At 42.4% G+C, this 19467-nt stretch overlaps 1 protein-coding gene across 2 annotated transcripts in view; it reads left to right on the forward strand.

Annotated features, from left to right (window-relative positions):
• The first annotated feature begins 351 nt into the window (after positions 1–351).
• Positions 352–19467, forward strand: part of LOC139581109 (follistatin-related protein 5-like) — a 174650-nt gene continuing 155534 nt past the window's right edge. For both annotated transcript variants that reach the window (XM_071410529.1, XM_071410530.1), the window contains exons 1-2: positions 352–812; positions 13730–13880. In XM_071410529.1, the coding sequence (XP_071266630.1) occupies positions 631–812; positions 13730–13880 (333 nt within the window). In that variant the 5' untranslated portion in view covers positions 352–630. The remainder of the gene's footprint in view (positions 813–13729; positions 13881–19467) is intronic.

Raw genomic sequence — 19467 nt, forward strand, 5'->3', positions numbered from 1 at the left:
TCAAGCATACATTGGCTCTTACCCTATCAATGTATTGGAGATTAATTCATCTTAATTTCCATTGAAAAGGTTATGTGTGCTTGGTAGAATAACTTGAAAGAATATGCCTTTATGACACTGTTCAGTTTATAAAAGGAAAGAAAAGCTGTACCACCTGATAATGTGCATATTGATGAAAACATAGATTATTACATTGGTATGTATTTGGAGGACCACCATATTTGTCAAAACCTTGTCTGTTCGTGGATGACGCTTGCTTGCATGACGCTTGCAGGACTTGACTGACGGATTTCACTGACTCAAAATTCTTAACAATGGGAAGGGGGACATTCGACAGCCCCCAACTCTTTTCATCTCAGTCAAGGACAATTCATTCCAGTGGATGGAATCAGACAAGGCAGATTGTCTGTCTCCACTTTCGCGCTGGAGATTTCTGCTGGGCTTTTGATTGGTTATTCCTGTGACTGTATGTAAATCGGATCCGGACGCATCCAGTAGGTGGTGGCTTGTGCTTCAGTGGCACAGGAGACGATCCAGAGAGGTTAGACCCGCAGTTTCTAACGGAGCTGTCCACTCCTCTGGTGGTGCTGAACGTCAGATATTCGCTCTTCGTAGCCTACCGGATGGTTGATGGTATTCGAAAAGGATTTACAGACTTCACGTTTACAAACTTCTAGGCTATTGTGTGGATGTCGAGTTACAATCGGTGGATTTGATCGGACCAGTTTGACATATAGTTGTTGTGAACTACTGTTTAAAAAAACAATCTCGTTCGGATTATCCTTCTGGATGGTTTGCGTCTGGACATACAGGTAAAACACAATATACATGGATATTCATAGTGTTTCTACTGTTAAATAACACAAATAAAAGGTGGAATGTGAATAGAAAAACAAACCATAGTCCACTGAAAGTGCACCTTCCATAAACGTGTTTATTTTAGCATCGAACTGCAGTTTAATCGACATCAAAAGCAAATCCCTCTGTACAACTATTTTCCATCACCGGAAATATGTCATCTTATTCAAAGCATATATGTATCGGGGTTTGGCATTTAGTTTACTTACTTGATAAACCAAGCTATGCTTTCTGAACTGTAGGCAATACAACTGCATCAGTTGATGCCAATGAAGTTGCGAGTGGAGTGCATGCTTTTTGTAAGTGCGCTATAGGTGACTGTGCTGCTAGAATGCCGTGATGAGTAACATAGTTCTGAAGCGAAATCAATGTTTGGGAATAAAAAAAATATATATATATATTTGGGAATGGCAGTGACGCTCCACTCCGGTACTTCGGAGCGTTTAATTTCGCTGCATAGTATTTAGCGTGTTAATTTTCTTTAGCATGCTAATCCTTGTGACACTGTTAGCGGCGGAAGGATTACGGGATACTCGAGTTTTTTTCATCCGCTCTCTCGCTGCGCGTGACTCATTTGGCTTTATAGAGACTGTGATGGACATTAATTTTATTTGTAAATTCTCCGCTACTCTGAATTGTTGCGTACTGTATCTCATCAACAGTAGATGTAGGACTTTAGTCCCGTTAAGTCTTTAAATCCGACTGGATAGTGTTATCGATTTGAATAAACTCCTACTTTTTTAAAAACTCTTAAATTGAATTCAAATGAACTATTTGTTGATAAATGGGTTGATTGGAGAAAATCTACCCAATGTGTTTTTGTATTGTCTGCCTCTGGCAGGCCTAATGACCCCTCTACTTCTCTCAGCCCCTTGCGATCCAAACTTGAAGATAACAGTCATTAGAAACCTCCCTTTTCAGGGCCACCTTGATTCAAATTCATCTGAAGGTGCTGAATATGGAGAACTTGCGTTTAACAGTCCTTCAACCAGTTAGGCTATTACTATTCAAGCATCGCCCATGCCGTCCACTCACTCTGTATCGATTAGATTTTACTAATCGTGTCTCTTCCACTTCATGGGTTTGTGCCCCCTAATCTTAAACATCAGAGGGGAACAACACCTCTTCTGTCTAAATCCGAGAGAATTTGACACACACATACACGTTGACATAAAAATGCTGTTAGCCAAGGCATTGATGGAATACCCAACACAATACATTCCTCAGTGGACCGGCATAACCTACAATAACAACGAAAATGCATCTTTTACAATAAAAATGGAGTGACTGATACCCTATAAATCCATTGGAAATGTCACTATATGTAAATGGGGAAACGCCGACGTTCTGTACATTACCTTGGAAATAATGACGCAGCGGGACAAGGCGGAGCCAAGTCCCTTTTCGGAGTTTATTTTTCCAAGGTAATGTACAGAACCGAGGCGTTTCACCCGCTTATACCAAAGTTGCCAAAGAAAACAATATGAAAGTACACATTTACCACTATCATTTAAAAAAAAGCAAATTCATACTTTCTCACATTTTGTTTGCTAGGGACGCAACCCAATCGTTTGTTCGATTAGTTCGATATTTATGGACGCGACCCATTCGTTCGTTATTTATGTTCGGTTGCCATGCTCAGTGGCAACCCAGTGGATCTGGGCCGATTCCGGATGAGAGTCGGGGCATTCGGATGAGAGTCAGACTCGGCCGACGTCATGTGGCCGGAGTCTGGGCCGCCTTCGGCAGTATTATTTATGGCTACTATGCGGGGATAGAGTTCGGGCAGATTCCGGTGTGAGTTATCTGGCTCAAATGTATTACTTGGGGATCGGGCCGATTCCGGTGTGAGTTACCTGGCCCAAATGTATAACTTGAGGTTTTGGCCGATTGTGGTTACTCTCTGGCAGATGATTACAAGGGCTGCTTTATATAATTAACATTTCATTATTTATTTATTTTTCCATATTTTGTAATTTCTTCTGTCATCAATTTTTTGTTGTTGTTTACATTAAATTCTTTAAGAGTGCTATTTAAGTAGTATTTTTGTGCAGGGAAATTGATAAGCATTAAACTTTGTGGATGGGGCCAACCGAGTGGAGCAGCTGTCTAAGACACTGCATCGCAGTGCAAACTGCATTGCTACAGATGCTGGCTGATACTGGGAGACACATGAGGCGACGCACAATTGGCCCAGCATCGTCCAGGTTAGGGGAGGGTTTGGCCGGCCGGGATGACCTTGTCCCATCGTGCTGTAGCGACTCCTGTGGCGGGCCAGGCGAATGCACGCTGACACGGACACATTGGTGCTGCTGGCTTCTGGGTTAAGCGTGCATTGTGTCAAGAAGCAGTGTGGCTTGGCGGGGTTGTGTTTGAGGACTCACGGCTCTCGACCTTCGCCCCTCCAGAGGCCGTAAAAAATAAATAAATACAATAAAACATTTTTGGGGTGGATGGGTATAATTTGTATGTATAAAATGTATAATAGTAATATTTTAAATGACTAAATCGGGTAATTTTGTATACACTTATTTAAAATAGCATCGGGCCGCTTCTGGGGGGATTCCGGTAAGCGGCTGAATTCCGGGAGACGGAAACGGCCCGATATACTTTGATACATCCATAACAATGAACTGATAATGCCTGATTTTGCCTGGCATAGCTAGAAAAGTTTGCCTTCTCGCCAGGACACACGACAGTGTTCATTACGAGGAGATCGCACTGCATATCAACACTAGGCTAGAAGCTAGCTAAATAGTTCGTTGCTAGCAAACCTGCCAAAATGGCTACCGAATTTAAAAAATATTAGCTGCTGAAAACAGCTGGTCAAACTAGAAACGTGGGAGGATTTGACAGCATAGCGCCACTTGCGTCATGACTGCAACAGTAGGGACCAGGGAAATTCATGTTCATCACTCACAATGTAACATCATCAGATGCTCCAAAAAGATGTCTCTGCAAAAACAAATAAATCCTAGCTAGCTAGCTAAGTTTTTCCCTCCTTGGACCTTCGTTTACAATGTATCCAATTTTGGTTTGTGTGGTTGTTGGTTCAGCTTCCTGTAACTTTGTAGCAAGTACAGTCTGCATGTGTAGGCACATATTGCATCATGATTGCAAGGTGTCCCAATTTCTTTCCCAACTGTCCCGTTATCTGGTTTTAATGTCCATTCTAGAAAGCCCTTCTAGCCAATCAGAAATGACTATTCAACGATGTGGTATAAGAATAAATATGATAGCTAGGCCACACTGAATCCCATGCATAACAAACAGACATGAATTTCAAATACTTTATCTGGGCCTGTTAATAAACCAACCAAAACTGCAAACCTCACCATCTGGCACTCCAGGCAGACTCAACCAAACGATTTTGAGCCCAGGTGTGATTACAAAACCTTTCAGCCAAACATTATCCAGCTCAGTAGGACATTTGCTATTTGAAAGAGGCATTTTTCACACGTCTTATTTTCCCGACCTAAATGTACCCAATTAAATTTGTTTAGCAACAGGTATGAGATTGTGCCGGGGGAAAAGGTTCTCATATTAACGGAACAGCAGGAATTAATGTGCGCTCCGCCTCTCATTACAATGACTTCAAGCACCCTGGGGACCGAACCGACGCGTGCTCATTTGCTAGACAAAGTGGCTTATTTCTTTTTGTCCTATTGTTACAATTTAAAAAGGGAAAAAACGATCCTAGATCAGCACTTCTATTTTGAAATGTATGAATACAGCCCCTGGAAAATGGATTAAGATTCGATTGAGATTAGAGAGCTGACAGGGGTACTCTGGCAATGTGTTGCACATATATTGATGTTCGAAAGGTAATGGATGAAATATGAATGGAATACCACAGTGTTGGAGTAAACGTTCTGTAAATACTTGTATCATACTGTACCCTGATCCTCAGTGCTTAATCTGTCTGGGAAACATGCCAAAGTGTTTAGGTTTAAGGGGTTAGGGGTCAATTGGGAATTTAGCACTTGTTGTGATTGATTTCAGCAGAGTCCTCAGTTCTAGTCATGTCTGGCAAATCTACGTTAGTGCACAGCGGGTTGGGACAGGTGTTTGGCTTTGATTTGGGATTCACCACTATTCATGGCTACGGCTATTTTATGGGCTGTGCGAAATATCTCATCGACTTTGAATGACTTTGTCTCCATTAGGTCTATGTGAGACCAGTGAATACACAGACAGTGGGCTAGTCTAGCCTAATATTGCTAATGTAGCACAAATAGAGGGGTAGCTACAGACGAGGGCGTTTACAATCTCAATAACATGTTAGCACTTAGCTTAGCGAGTGATTAGGAACCCAATTGTAATAGTATGGTTCAATATTTGTTGTTTTTCATTTAAAGTGCATTTCATTGTGGCACAGCAATGCTATATGCCCATAGTGTGGATATTGCAATTTTGACTGAATCTCAGCCATGGCATAACACTTTCATTAGTGTAACAGTATCCCCATTTGAAGGATACATTACTGATGTAAACGTGGCATGTATAACATATGGCTAAAGATGTTTGCTGGGTGCAGTACTGTCACGTATACTCCCTAGGTCATCAGGCTGCTGTCACCATCGTCAAGCGCACCAGTGCCTCATGACACTCACCTGGACTCCATCACCTCCTTGATTGTCTTCCCTACATCTGTCTCTCCCCTTGGTTCTTTCCTCGGGTGTTATTGACTCAGTTTCATGTCGGTGCGTTGTTTGTGTTTCGTGTTTATTGTTTTGTTTATATATTTAAAACAGTCAGTCCCTGTACTTGCTTACCGACTCTCAGCGCATTCGTTATAAATTACTGTGTCTTTAACCCTGTGGGGTTGATCCTTTTGGTCTTGAAGGCAGATGGTCAGGTCACTTATCTAGTTCATTAACAGGATGGTTGAGGGTTAACGGGTTATCACAAGCTCACCCACTGTGGCTGTGTGGTAATCCTGCGTGTACAGCAGAGTGTGTGTGTGCATGTGTCAGTGTGTGTGTGTGTGTGTGTGTTCATGCCAACTTATGTGGGGTTACGGGGGTTGAGATCAAAACACTAAGTGTTGTTGTTATTGTCTTTGTGGTTTGCTCTCTGGTTATTATGTGGGAGGAGTCTGCCCATGCATTGCACTTTAATGGACGTAAAGGTCACAGTTCGCCCCACATCACAGCATTGGCCAAGTGTGGCCACATTGTTCTGGCCCTCCTTAGATAACATCACTGTGTTTATGCAATGTTGTGTAGCGATTGAGGAAAGCCCTGCTTCTATTGCCCTGATATTTCACATTAGTTTCATTGTCCAGTTCTTCAATTCTTCTCTCAGCTATAGTTATAGAGAGAAAGTCATGGGATTTTCTTGTATCTACAGTACAATATTTAAGTGATAATGCCATAGAAGTTGGTGTTTGGAGGATATATTGGCACGGGTGTTGTTAGGCCCGAGACGAAGTAGAAGCCAATATATCCTCCAAACACCGGCTTCTCAAGCATTATCACTTTTATACAACGGGTTACCACCATATTCAAATAATGATTGACATATTTTAATTAAAAACTTTATTTTGATTAATTTATTCATACTATTTTGTCCTTCCACAAGATATAGTCTCGACACAAATCTAGGGCTGGTATCCAAGCTGGCTGGACGTTCTTTCTATCGGTTTGGTTGCTAGAGACGCGACCCAGTCATTCAGTCTTTTTGTTCTGTATATATGGACGCGACCCAGTCGTTCGTTCTAAAATGTTCCATTTGCCATACTGTCTGGAAATGTTCTTATCCCTTGCTTACTAGCTAGCCAACTACAGCTTACTTATAGTCATGTCAAAAAGTGCAGCCAGAATAATAGCAAAGTAGCTGCATTTGCATAAGCTGTTTTCTAGAGACATTTATTTGCATACATCCATAACAATGATCTAATGAGGAGCGATTTCACCTGGTATAGAAAATGGGCTCACTCTTCAAGACCCTGTTGTTCAGAGGAGCTAGCCAACAACACAGCTAACACAAACACTTCAATCTGAAGCTGGAAAGACTGGTTTCGTTTGACCTTTTTTTCAATTGACATTTCGTTGTATATATCCATAAAAATGATACCAGCTGATTCATGATTTAGACTGACTGAGAAATGCTGCCTGCTTGTCTGTCTCGTCCCTACTTCCTTCACGTTCATTACTATGGGACAGTTGGAGATCGAATGTCAGAGAGACAGACAGCAAGGTTTAAACAAATCTCTGCTGTTGAAAACTAAATGTTAGTCTTAAATAAATGTGAGATAATGTCTAGATGAATTTTATAGTGGTGATGAAGTTTATAAATTGCTTGGCTGGGCTGATGAGACAGTGGATTGCGCAGTCAGATCTAACAGAGTAAATAGGCATTTTAATATAATAGATTTAGACGGTGGTAACTTGTGGAATAGACACCGGCTGGAATGCTGTTTTAACCAATCAGCATTCAGGATTAGAACCACCCGTTGTATAAATGAGCATAGATGGTTGCAACAATCCCCCTGGAGGCGTGACATACATTCATTCCTTTGATACATGGATTGTTATTGTTCCCAAGGCCAGTGACTGAAAACGTTATTACAGGTGGTTGTCCAAAGCCAGTTGAATAATGCAACACTCTCTGAGGATAAATTAGGTTACATTTGAATAATTAATAGCAAGTCATTGATCACAGTGTAAGACCAAGGAAAGGTAGCCTTGCTAGATGAAAGAAAGACTGCCAGTCTGGTCGTACACTGAGGGGAACACACCTTGTTGGATGTTCTCGAAAATGATTAGCTAGAAACCTTTGAAAAGCGCCCGGGCTCGGAAGTCCCACTGAGAGCAAAGCAGACAGCTAACTTGGAAAACACTGGAGACTCATTACAGTGCAATGAGTGACCGGCTGAACTCTCTCTTACCTCTTAACTCCTACAGGCTATGAGGCAGCCATATTGTTTTTGTCTTTTGTCGCCCACTTGTCACCAATAAAACCCTTTGTCTCTCAAAAGCAAACCATGGAGAGTTTTATTATTCTAAATGGCTTGTAGTGCATTCATACCCAGTACCATAAAGTATAATGAGACTTCTAGTACATTGAATGGTGCTTTTATAAAAAATTGAATTGACGGTAATACCTCGTTGTCTGCTGATGCATTCTGCCGGTGGTGCTGAGAGCTGAGAGAGAGTCACTGCTGAGCCTCTCCATCATTGAAATTCCACATTTCATTTTCAAGTGTTTATCTTCTCAGGATATGGACTTCCTAGGATGATTTATGAGGGATTACGTTTTAAGAGTGATTTAGTTCGGAGGGCTTTGTCGCCACAGTGTTACGTGATGCTGTGATCTAAGCATTCATCTGTGCTGGTTTATTTTATAACCAACTAAATACATTTGACATTTGAGTAATTTAGCAGACACTCTTCTCCAGAGCGACATACAATTTCTGCATTCATCTTAAGATAAAGATATGTGGGACAACCACACATCACAGTCACGGTAAGTAGATGTTTCCTCAAAGTGGCTATCTGCAAAGTCAGAACTAGTAAAGGGGGAAAAAGTCAAGTACGAGTGTTAGTTTTTATTTTACTTGGAGAATAGAGGGTAACTTTAGTTCACGTAAGGATACAGTAATTCGTTTGAAAACAGTTATATTTATCTGTAAGAATGTTTTTGTTTTGTGTGTGCAGTTGATAGAAGGCTGGCTTTCTTGACAGACAGATTGATAGGCATGCCAGTCAGGCAGACGCATGCACACACACACACACACACACACACACACACACACACACACACACACACACACACACACACACACACACACACACACACACACACACACACACACACACACACACACACACACACACACACACACACACACACACACACACACACACACACACACACACACACACACACACACACACACACACACACACACAATAGGCATGTATCTTCAGTGCACAAGGGATTTAGGGGGAAAGATACAACACACAAAGCATAAGTTCAAAGCTCAATGGGTTCACATTTAATGCATTGGGATGGATATCTGAATGAAACCAGATAACAGCCTCATAAAAAGGATTTGGGATAATAAATAATTCTGATGCAACATGTAGACGACAAATGTACACAAGGGCCTAACTCCTCGCTCATTTGTTATCTGGTGGGGCGAGCGTGCGCCGGCGTTATCCGCCTGGCTCATCTGTTATCTGGTGGGGCGAGCGTGTGCCGGTGTTATCCGCCTGGCATTTGGAAGCTGTGTTCCTTGTGTAATGAGTCAGGGATATTTATCAGCTGTTCGGTGTCCACTTTAGGACACCCTAAGCCCTAGCCCCTCAGAGGGTGAACATCCTTGGGCTCAAGCCTCACGGCTAACCCCTCACAAAGAGTGGTGAGAGGGCGAGCGTGCAACGCTGTTCCATCCATCTGGCATCTGGAGGCTTTGTTCCTCACAAGGAGGGGTGAGGCATGAGGCTGGAGGTTGAGGGTGTCCTACAATGGGCACCGTACATCTGTCCCTAGGCCAGGATTAGTCTTCTGGTTCCTCTCTTATCCTTTTAAGATGGGCACGTGACCAACAGTTTACATGGCTTAGGTCATGTGACCACTGCCAGACATACTGGAAAGACGTTGATAATTGCCCTCTAGGTAGAGGAACTAAAAGAAAACAAGAATAAATAAATATGTTTTACTGTCACATACACCAGATATGTAGGTGCAGTAAAATGTGTTGTTTTACAGGGTCAGACATAGTGGTATGGTGTCCCTGGAGCAAATTAGGCGTAAGTGCCTTCCTCTAGACCACATCGACATATTTTTCACCTCGTCGGCTCGGGTATTCAAGCCAGTGACGTTTTGGTTACTGGCCCAACGCTCTAACCGCTAAGGCTACCTGCCACCCTCAGGGACAGTCTATATGTGTCTATGTCCCCACATGAAAATAATACTACAGTTTATAATAGAATATCACATTACTTACTATCGAATTCTGTAGTAAACTGCAGTATACTGTAGAACACTATACTGCACACTGTAGTATCCCTAGATCATGTGTATTACTACTAAACTACAGTATCATCCCCCCAAAATACACTGTAGTAAATACTACAGTAATGTCTGCAAAAACACTACACTTTTTTAAAAACTATAGTAAATACTACAGTATTTAATTTGGATATACCCTTCCCATTCCCCTCCCCATTATCCTGATTTGTGCCACTCATAAGAGGGAAACATACATGCCAAGTATAGATCAGATTGTGTTCCAAACAGGTTATAGAAAAGAGCAGAAGCGCTGAACTTGGAAATGTTACATTAGAGTTCCGTCAGTGTAGTTTTCTTGATGCTGTATGAGGGAGGCAACACAAACCACTTAATACAGCGTCTGATGAATATCAGAGAAGGATTGTGCCTTCGATATAACGTGGGACCATAACTATTGAGAGTTGTTTCATCTTCTGCAGCATCAAAACGTTCTAATTATACCGTTTAAAACATCCCAGATGTGCCCTCCGTCTTGTTCAGATTACCGACAATCTAAAGGCTGCAACTGGGCCGAATCCACATTAGTTGTCAGAGAATGCGAGTCAGGCATTGAAAGCAACACATCACACGAGAGGGACGCTATTTCTACCCATAGACTCAAATAAACATCTGTTGTCATGTCCATGGAGATGAATAGTTTCCAAGTAAAAATGACATGTCAACATGGAAATTTTCTATTTTACTCCACAATGCTTTTTATTTTGGGAAATATATTGAGATATTTGAGGTTCATGTTTTTTCCATATGTAGTCAGCGGAACACATTGGTATTGGTGTAGAGTTCCCATAGGAACCATGCCTACATTGCCTAGAGGCTGCAATTTGCAACACATGATCCATCTCGCAAGTATATGGTATGTGGCAAGGTAATTATGCTAAGCAACAATATGAGTTTTATATGTTCTGACTGGTGTAGTGTGAGGAATATGAATAGAAGGAACAGACAATTTGCAGGTAGGCTAAAGGAAACATTGGGTTCCGATGTGAAGTAGGTTTGCTGATGGACACAGAGCAGGGACAAGTTTGGGCACCATAATCGGAAAATATAATACTTTTTTCCCCACAACTGTGATATCAGTGGGTTTATTGTCTGTCTTCTATGTGTAGGTTGTTAGGAGGGAGAACAAGACACCAAAATAAGCTCAACTCCTGTGAGAGTTAAGAGCACAGCAGTAGTGCAGAAGGTTCGGTGTTGCTTTGAAACTGAAGGATCTCTCCCATCACTTTATCTGTGTAGGCTACAATGCTGTCGGGCAGTGGGAGTAAGAGAAGTGCCACGATAACTTTCGGGAAAGAAGACGCGGGGTATTGTTTGTGTGGCAGATACACAGCACAGCAGATGTTTCCAATGTAGAAGACATCTTGGAGACAAACTGCAGTAACTCCAACCCGGAAATGGATACTGAGCATGCTTAAAGAGATCTGCTTATGCACCTGGGGGTTTGCATCTGTTTAAATGTAGAAAATATGAGTGGGGAGGAGTAGGAGTGTAGAGCACTAGAACTGGGCAACTTATTTTCCTGGTCAGGTCACATGGTCAAGAGATTCTCTCTAGTCATCACACAAAGCACAACCATAGCATAGCTGCACACATGTAGATCCACATAGACTCATAAACATGTAGTATATGAAGTCAGGTTCACTGAGAAGGCAATCCGCCAGTCAAACAAATGCCATTGCCTCTTTGTATTTAACTAGGCAAGTCCGTTAAGAAGACATTCTTATTTACAATGACGGCCTACACCGGCCAATTGTGCGCCACCCTATGGGACTCCCAATCACAGCTGGTGATACAGCCTGGATTTGAACCAGGGTGTCTGTAGTGACACCTCAAGCACTGAGATGCAGTGACTTTGACCGCTGCGCCACTCGGGAGCCCAGCTCTTAGTAATGTCAACGGAAGAAAACCTCCCTCGGTGTTTTACAAGTCTCAAACTGCATTTGCCATACCGCCACTTTCAGTCTCTCTCCCTTTGCTCCCCCACGCAAACACCCACTGCTCTGAAGCCTTGCGATCTGTCTCTCAAATGCAGCCCCTGGTTGATTTAAAAGCAGATGTGGGTTTTACTTGAAAAGGTTTGCACTTCGTTTGCCATCTTTTGTGGAAGAAATCAAAGGTTAGCGAAGTTGTCGTGGGACAGCTGTACTTTCATTGGCATGAAAAGAAACATAACGAATCTTATTCAAACCCAAGCCCTCTAACAAATGTATTGGTTCAGTCAGTAATACACTTGATTTCATACTGCACATCAAACCAGTGGCGTACAACAAGAATGATCCATACTGCCACGATGATTCATTTAATATACTGTATCAATGAATCCTCTAACCAGCAACCACAGTATTACCATATCATCACTAAGTGATGAGTATCAAGGGATATACAGGCTTATGCAACATATTATGACATTGGTGGCAGATGAAGTGAGTTTCCCCCACAATCATTTATTATTATCATTGCATATTGATGTATATCCCCCACTGCAAAACATGACAGTAGGAAAATAATATACATTCACATTGATATGCCTCAGTCTGTGACACAAGATCCAAAATAAATGCCATTCCGTTGAACAATTAGACACCAGTGGGAAACAGTAGATTTTGATGCCACTGGCAGGCCTAAACCTGGGTTCAAGTACTATTTAAAATCTTTCATATACTTTTAGCATTTGCTTTAGCCTGCCTGGAGTGTCATATGGGTGGGGTTTGCACTTGCTACGATTCTATTGGTTCCATTGCACCAGACAAGCTCAGTCAAGCCCAGCTAACGTATTCAAAATGATCTCACATAGTATTTGAACCCGGATCTGCTCTGTCCCCAAACAACAGAGAAAGAGTGGCATCGTCAGCACAGGGCCCAGCAAGTGCAGAGGAAGCCAAGAAGTCACAGGCACACAGTATGAACACTTCCTTGTCTTACAGCAGATTTTGGTGACACATTGTTTTTGCGAATTTGACCCTTCACCTATGGGAACAAGCACTGCCAGAGTTGTCGAGATATGTCTACTACTCAGAGCAACAGGGGAACAGGGTCACACCCATGATGTCAGTTGTCCTACGCTTGCGGTGTGAGGAGGACTTTAAAGCAGCAACATTCGTGGAGTTTTCAGGCAGTCCTATCGAAAAAGGAGAGGCGGAATTGTAAACCAGTGACTCTAACGCATGTTGAGGCAGTATAACGTTAGCATGTGCTGTGTCTTTCCATGTTTTCCCGCATTATCCGGGCCACAGAAATAGCTTTTCAAGGAAATTATCATTGTTTCTCAATGATGTTTGTTTAATTGGCGTCGTGCCAAGGTCAAACTTGTTTTCACACTGTGTGATGAATAATTGAAGGCGAGTTATATTCAGTGTGTCGTTATTGCTTTAATAGATAGGAATCCTTTTCCAGTGTGATGTATTCATTGCCACTATACCTTATGTAAATAGCATTTGGAGGTAACTGATGAAAATGATTGTATTAAGCCATACTTTCTGTCTCACAGTTGAGTTGATTGTATTGGATGTTGTACTGCTGTACTGCTACCTAATTAATGCGTAATTTATGCAAAATCACCGCCTTAATTATCCTAATACATCGACTCCTTTGTCTTCCTTTATCTTTGTTTTCTCTTGATGCCTATTTCCATTTAATTAATTCCAAAGCAGATCTGATCTTCTTTGCTGATTGTGAGGCACTTATTGATAGCATTAGTTTAAACCAACGACAGATTTGAGGGGTGTACCTTGTCTACACTAATAGCCCCTTGGTTAATGTATGGTCTCAGCCCCCCAACTGATATTGAACTGCAGCCACGTCGAAGGGGTCTGCCGAACTGCTCACTATTTTTGTTTTGTTTTTTTGACAGAAACAGACCAATGAGGACATCCAGATGGTGCTCGCTGGCGTTCTTGTTGGGAGTGGTCTCCCTCGGAGTGGGAGTCATTGAGGGGAGACCGGGCAAGGAGGAGGGATTCGGTCCGCCACCGTATCGACCTGTCATGAGGTTCCGACATAAGGTATTGATTTCCTTCCTCTTCCATTAGCCTTTTCGTAACAAGAGAACTCTGCAGCGTTGCCAATTATGAAGCTAATCACAATGGAGTTTTCCCAGAGTGCATCGAGCAACTTTTTTTTGTGGTTTTCTCAGGCTCACAAAAATACAGTGATTTATTACTGGTGTTTTGCCAGGGAGACTTGAACATCAAGTTAACATAACATAACATTTTGAAATTTAGAGGAAGAGAAGGGGAAGTTATCAGAGGGGGCATTTTTGCTAAAAGTGAATTGCCTTTTTAGAAAAACATACAAGTTGAAAGTGTAATTGAACATTTATCGTCTCGACAGCGCAGGCCGAGCTCTGCAAGCACAATCAGATTCCAAGAAAAAAGTATTTCCAAAGCACTAACAAGCTTTCTCTCTCCCCCACTCTCTCTTTCATACTTACAAAGACGAGGGTTGTGCGATATCCATATTACGTAATAGATCAATTACGTCCAATTGTAATGGATTATACTTTGGCAAAGGAAACAGTTTGATGGGCACACGCACGCTCTTTTGTCTGCAGGCATTTGTGTGTGTGTGTGCGTGTTTTCCCCCGAACACACATTTACTGTAAATCCCCCATGAGTGATAAGCATTGGAATACACTCTCCTCAGCCTCTCTGTAAGAACAGAGATAAAACTTGCTCACTGATTTCCATATTATACCCCATTACTTTGAGCCAGTCTTCTGCCATCTCCAAATAGAGACGTTATCCTTTTTTGCATAGAGATTCTTTCAATTAGCTTAAGTCATGTTGGCATGTGACTAAAAAACATGAGAAACAATGGTCATTTTAAGCCCAGGGATCAGTGTTGATTATGACATTGTGTGAGAGAGAACACGAGTAAGAGAGAGAGAGAGGAAGTAGGAGGACAGCTGGTATAAACAGAACTTGAGACCGGCTAGTCGGCTACACTGCGCCAGAGGCTGGAAGCTGTCTGTAGACCGACTCGAAGGTCACATTGGCATGGGAGTGTTAAAAAAAGCCTAATATTGGCAATGTTTTCATTAATGTGGAACATGTTGTGTTCAGAGTGGCTTAGGAAAAATACAAGTATGGACAGTTCTGGGCATTGCTGTGCTGCTTTTTTGAGACATAATTATTTATAGAAGTGGTGCCAACGCATATGCAAATGCATCTACATTTGTTACATTGATCTAGACAAGGTCACACGTGTATCTTCAAGTAGGAAGGGACTCTAATCTACACTCTTCGAAAAAAAGGTGCTAAGCAGAACCATATAGGGTTCTTTGGTTTGTCCCTGTAGTGGAACCCTTTTTGGTGATGGTTAGAACCCTTTGCAGAGGGTTTTACCTAAAACCTTCATTGAACCCCCTGTAAATGGGTCTACCTAGAACTCTATGAAGGGTTCTTCCTAGAACCCTCTATGAACGGTTCCACCAGCCTTATTAGCCTTTAAAAGGATGTCTTGCTCCCAGACAGGCTAAACAACTTTTTTGCCCGCTTTGAGGACAATACAGTGCCACTGACACGGCCCCCTACCAAAACCTGCGGGCTCTCCTTCACTGCAGCCGAGGTGAGTAAAACATTTAAACGTGTTAACCCTCGCAAGGCTGCAGGCCCAGACGGCATTCCCAGCCGCGTCCTCAGAGCATGCGCAGACCAGCTGGCTGGTGTGTTTACGGACATATTCAATCAATCCTTATCCCAGTCTGCTGTTCCCACATGCTTCAAGAGGGCCACCATTGTTCCTGTTCCCAAGAAAGCTAAGGTAACTGAGCTAAACGACTACCGCCCCGTAGCACTCACTTCCGTCATCATGAAGTGCTTTGAGAGACTAGTCAAGGACCATATCACCTCCACCCTACCGGACACCCTAGACCCACTCCAATTTGCTTACCGACCCAATAGGTCCACAGACGACGCAATCGCAACCACACTGCACACTGCCCTAACCCATCTGGACAAGAGGAATACCCATGTGAGAATGCTGTTCATCGATTACAGCTCAGCATTTAACACCATAGTACCCTCCAAACTCGTCATCAAGCTCGAGACCCTGGGTCTCGACCCCGCCCTGTGCAACTGGGTCCTGGACTTCCTGACGGGCCGCCCCCAGGTGGTGAGGGTAGGTAACAACATCTCCACCCCGCTGATCCTCAACACTGGGGCCCCACAAGGGTGCGTTCTGAGCCCTCTCCTGTACTCCCTGTTCACCCACGACTGCGTGGCCATGCACGCCTCCAACTCAATCATCAAGTTTGCGGATGACACTACAGTGGTAGGCTTGATCACCAACAACGACGAGACGGCCTACAGGGAGGAGGTGAGGGCCCTCGGAGTGTGGTGTCAGGAAAATAACCTCATACTCAACGTCAACAAAACAAAGGAGATGATTGTGGACTTCAGGAAACAGCAGAGGGAGCACCCCCCTATCCACATCGACGGGTCAGTAGTGGAGAAGGTGGAAAGTTTTAAGTTCCTCGGTGTACACATCACGGACAAACTGAACTGGTCCACCCACACAGACAGCGTTGTGAAGAAGGCGCAGCAGCGCCTCTTCAACCTCAGGAGGCTGAAGAAATTCGGCTTGTCACCAAAAGCACTCACAAACTTCTACAGATGCACAATCGAGAGCATCCTGTCGGGCTGTATCACCGCCTGGTACGGCAACTGCTCCGCCCACAACCGTAAGGCTCTCCAGAGGGTAGTGAGGTCTGCAGAACGCATCACCAGGGGCAAACTACCTGCCCTCCAGGACACCTACACCACCCGATGTCACAGGAAGGCCATAAAGATCATCAAGGACAACAACCACCCAAGCCACTGCCTGTTCACCCCGCTATCATCCAGAAGGCGAGGTCAGTACAGGTGCATCAAAGCAGGGACCGAGAGACTGAAAAACAGCTTCTATCTCAAGGCCATCAGACTGTTAAACAGCCACCACTAACATTTAGCGGCCGCTGCCAACATACTGACTCAACTCCAGCCACTTTAAAAATGGGAATTGATGGAAATTATGTAAAAATGTACCACTAGCCACTTTAAGCAATGCCACTTAATACAATGTTTACATACCCTACATTACCCATCTCATATGTATATATACTGTACTCTATATCATCTACTGCATCTTGCCATCTTTATGCAATACATGTACCACTAGCCACTTTAAACTATGCCACTTTATGTTTACATACCCTACAGTACTCATCTCATATGTATATACCGTACTCTATACCATCTACTGCATCTGCCATGCCGTTCTGTACCACCACTCATTCATATATCTTTATGTACATATTCTTTATCCCTTTACACTTGTTGTGTGTGTGTGTAAGGTAGTAGTGTGGAATTGTTAGGTTAGATTACTGTTGGTTATTACTGCATTGTCGGAACTAGAAGCACAAGCATTTCGCTACACTCGCATTAACATCTGCTAACCATGTGTATGTGACTAATAAAATTTGATTTGATTTGATTTGATTTAAAATTAAACTCTTTATGACAATACATTACATACAGTGCATTTGGAAAGTATTCAGACCCCTGAACTTTTTCAACAATTTGTTACATTACAGCCTTATTCTAAAAGGGATTTTTTCCCTCGTCAATCTTCACACAATACCCCATAATGACAAAGCAAACATAGGTTTTTAGAAATGTCACATTTGTGACCGACCGACTCGATTCGGTCTTATGTAGCAAAATTAGATTTTTTTTTTTTTTTTTTTTTTAATTGAATAAAAGTAGACTCAGCGCTAGAAAATGGTATATCATACACTACAGTTGAGGAACAATGGGAAAGTAATTCTGCTTTGAAAGTTGATAAACTTGTAAACTCACTTTTGAGAAAATGGCCCTTGAATGTTTTGATACCTACTGGAGAGCTCTTCTTTGTCTACACTCATTCAGAATCGTTCACAACCTCTTAAGCTTTAGCCCCACCCATCTCTTTAAGGATTCACATGTGAGGCTATGTACTTAACAACCAAATATTTCAAGACTATAGGCTGGTTTATACTCGTAAATTTGTAAATTTAATCTGGAGTGCCAGAGTGTGCTTTGGGCGTTCATAAACGGTCTCAGAGCGTTCAGAGCGCACACTGGAAGCTCTGGCCGAGGAGTAGAGTTGATCCGAGCGTACTGACCCAACAACAGCAGTCGAGCACCCAAGCTAACTGGCTAGCTTGCTAGTTACTCCCAGACACAAATGAGAGAACAGCTCACTCTGACCATTTTTACTCGCCCTAGCAGAGCTGGTTAGGCTGTTTTTATGTTATCCAGAGCGTTGGTGACTGCAACGATGCTGCTGGCAACAATTTAATGACTATTTTTTGCCAACTTTTACTGACACCGGCCATATTTGAGCATTCGTAAATTCGTCAGTTATTCTGCGCTTTGACACACTCAGACGAGAGTGCTCTGAAACCGGAGTAGATAGCCAAAGGGAATTTACCAACTAAGTCTATCGACAGTTGTTGCAGTGACATTATAAACATTCTATTGAAACATTCATAAAGTCCCATAACAGATCCTTCGGGAGGACGAAATAGCAACATCTTTCAATGTCCATTTCTTTTCTAAAGCAAGCAGAGTATATTTTCCTACACTCTTAAATATAAAGGTGGAAGTTGGATCCAAATAAGATTTTTAAGAACTATTCCATATGGGATCCATTTTATGGTCTCTGAAGAACCATAAATGGGATGGTTCTTTGAAGAACCCTACACAAATCCAAAACCTGAAATGTTTTGGCCCTCAAGGCCCGGAATTGAATAGCCCTGCTGTAGGCGTTAAAGCGGCAATCAGTGGTTGAAACCATAACAAAGTGTATTCAGCCGTATTCAAAAATGGATTCAATTATACACACAATCTACACACAATACCCCATAATGACAAAGCAAAAAACGTTTTTTTAGACATTTTTGCAAATGTATTAAAAATAAAAAACAGAAATACCATATTTACATAAGTATTCAGACCCTTTGCTATGACACTCGAAATGGAGGTGCATCCGGTTTCCATTGATCATCCTTAAGATGTTTTTACAACTTGACTCGAGTTCACCTGTGGTAAATTCAATTGATTGGACATGTCAAAGCAAAAACAAAGCCATGAGTTCAAAGGAATTGTCCGCAGAACTCCGAGACAGGATTGTGTCGACGCACAGATCTGGGGAAGGGTAACAAAAAATTCCTGCAGCATTGAAGGTCCCCAAAAACACAGTGGCCTCTTTCATTCTTAAATGAAATGTAGCAACTGCAGATTCCACCTTTAAGCCTTATTTGCATATTTCTCAATTTTAGAGTTACCAGTACCACCCATGGCTGTGTTTGCTAGTGACAGAGACATGATTGTTGCATTAATACATTTTCACCAAGTGAGATCGTAATTTAATATGTTGTCATTAAAATTGTATTATTTAAGATATTACAATACATATTTTAAGGGCCTAGTTTTACCCTAACACAGTGTCTTGAAACTCAGAGTTTACAGGCCTCATCAGGCCTGCAAGTCACATTATGCTGGCTTGCAAAGTGATGTGTAATTCCTACGAGAATCCAGCCAAGAGTTTGGATAATCAACATTTAGAATG

This window comes from Salvelinus alpinus, chromosome 7, assembly GCF_045679555.1.
Source record: "Salvelinus alpinus chromosome 7, SLU_Salpinus.1, whole genome shotgun sequence".
Lineage (NCBI taxonomy): Eukaryota > Metazoa > Chordata > Actinopteri > Salmoniformes > Salmonidae > Salvelinus > Salvelinus alpinus.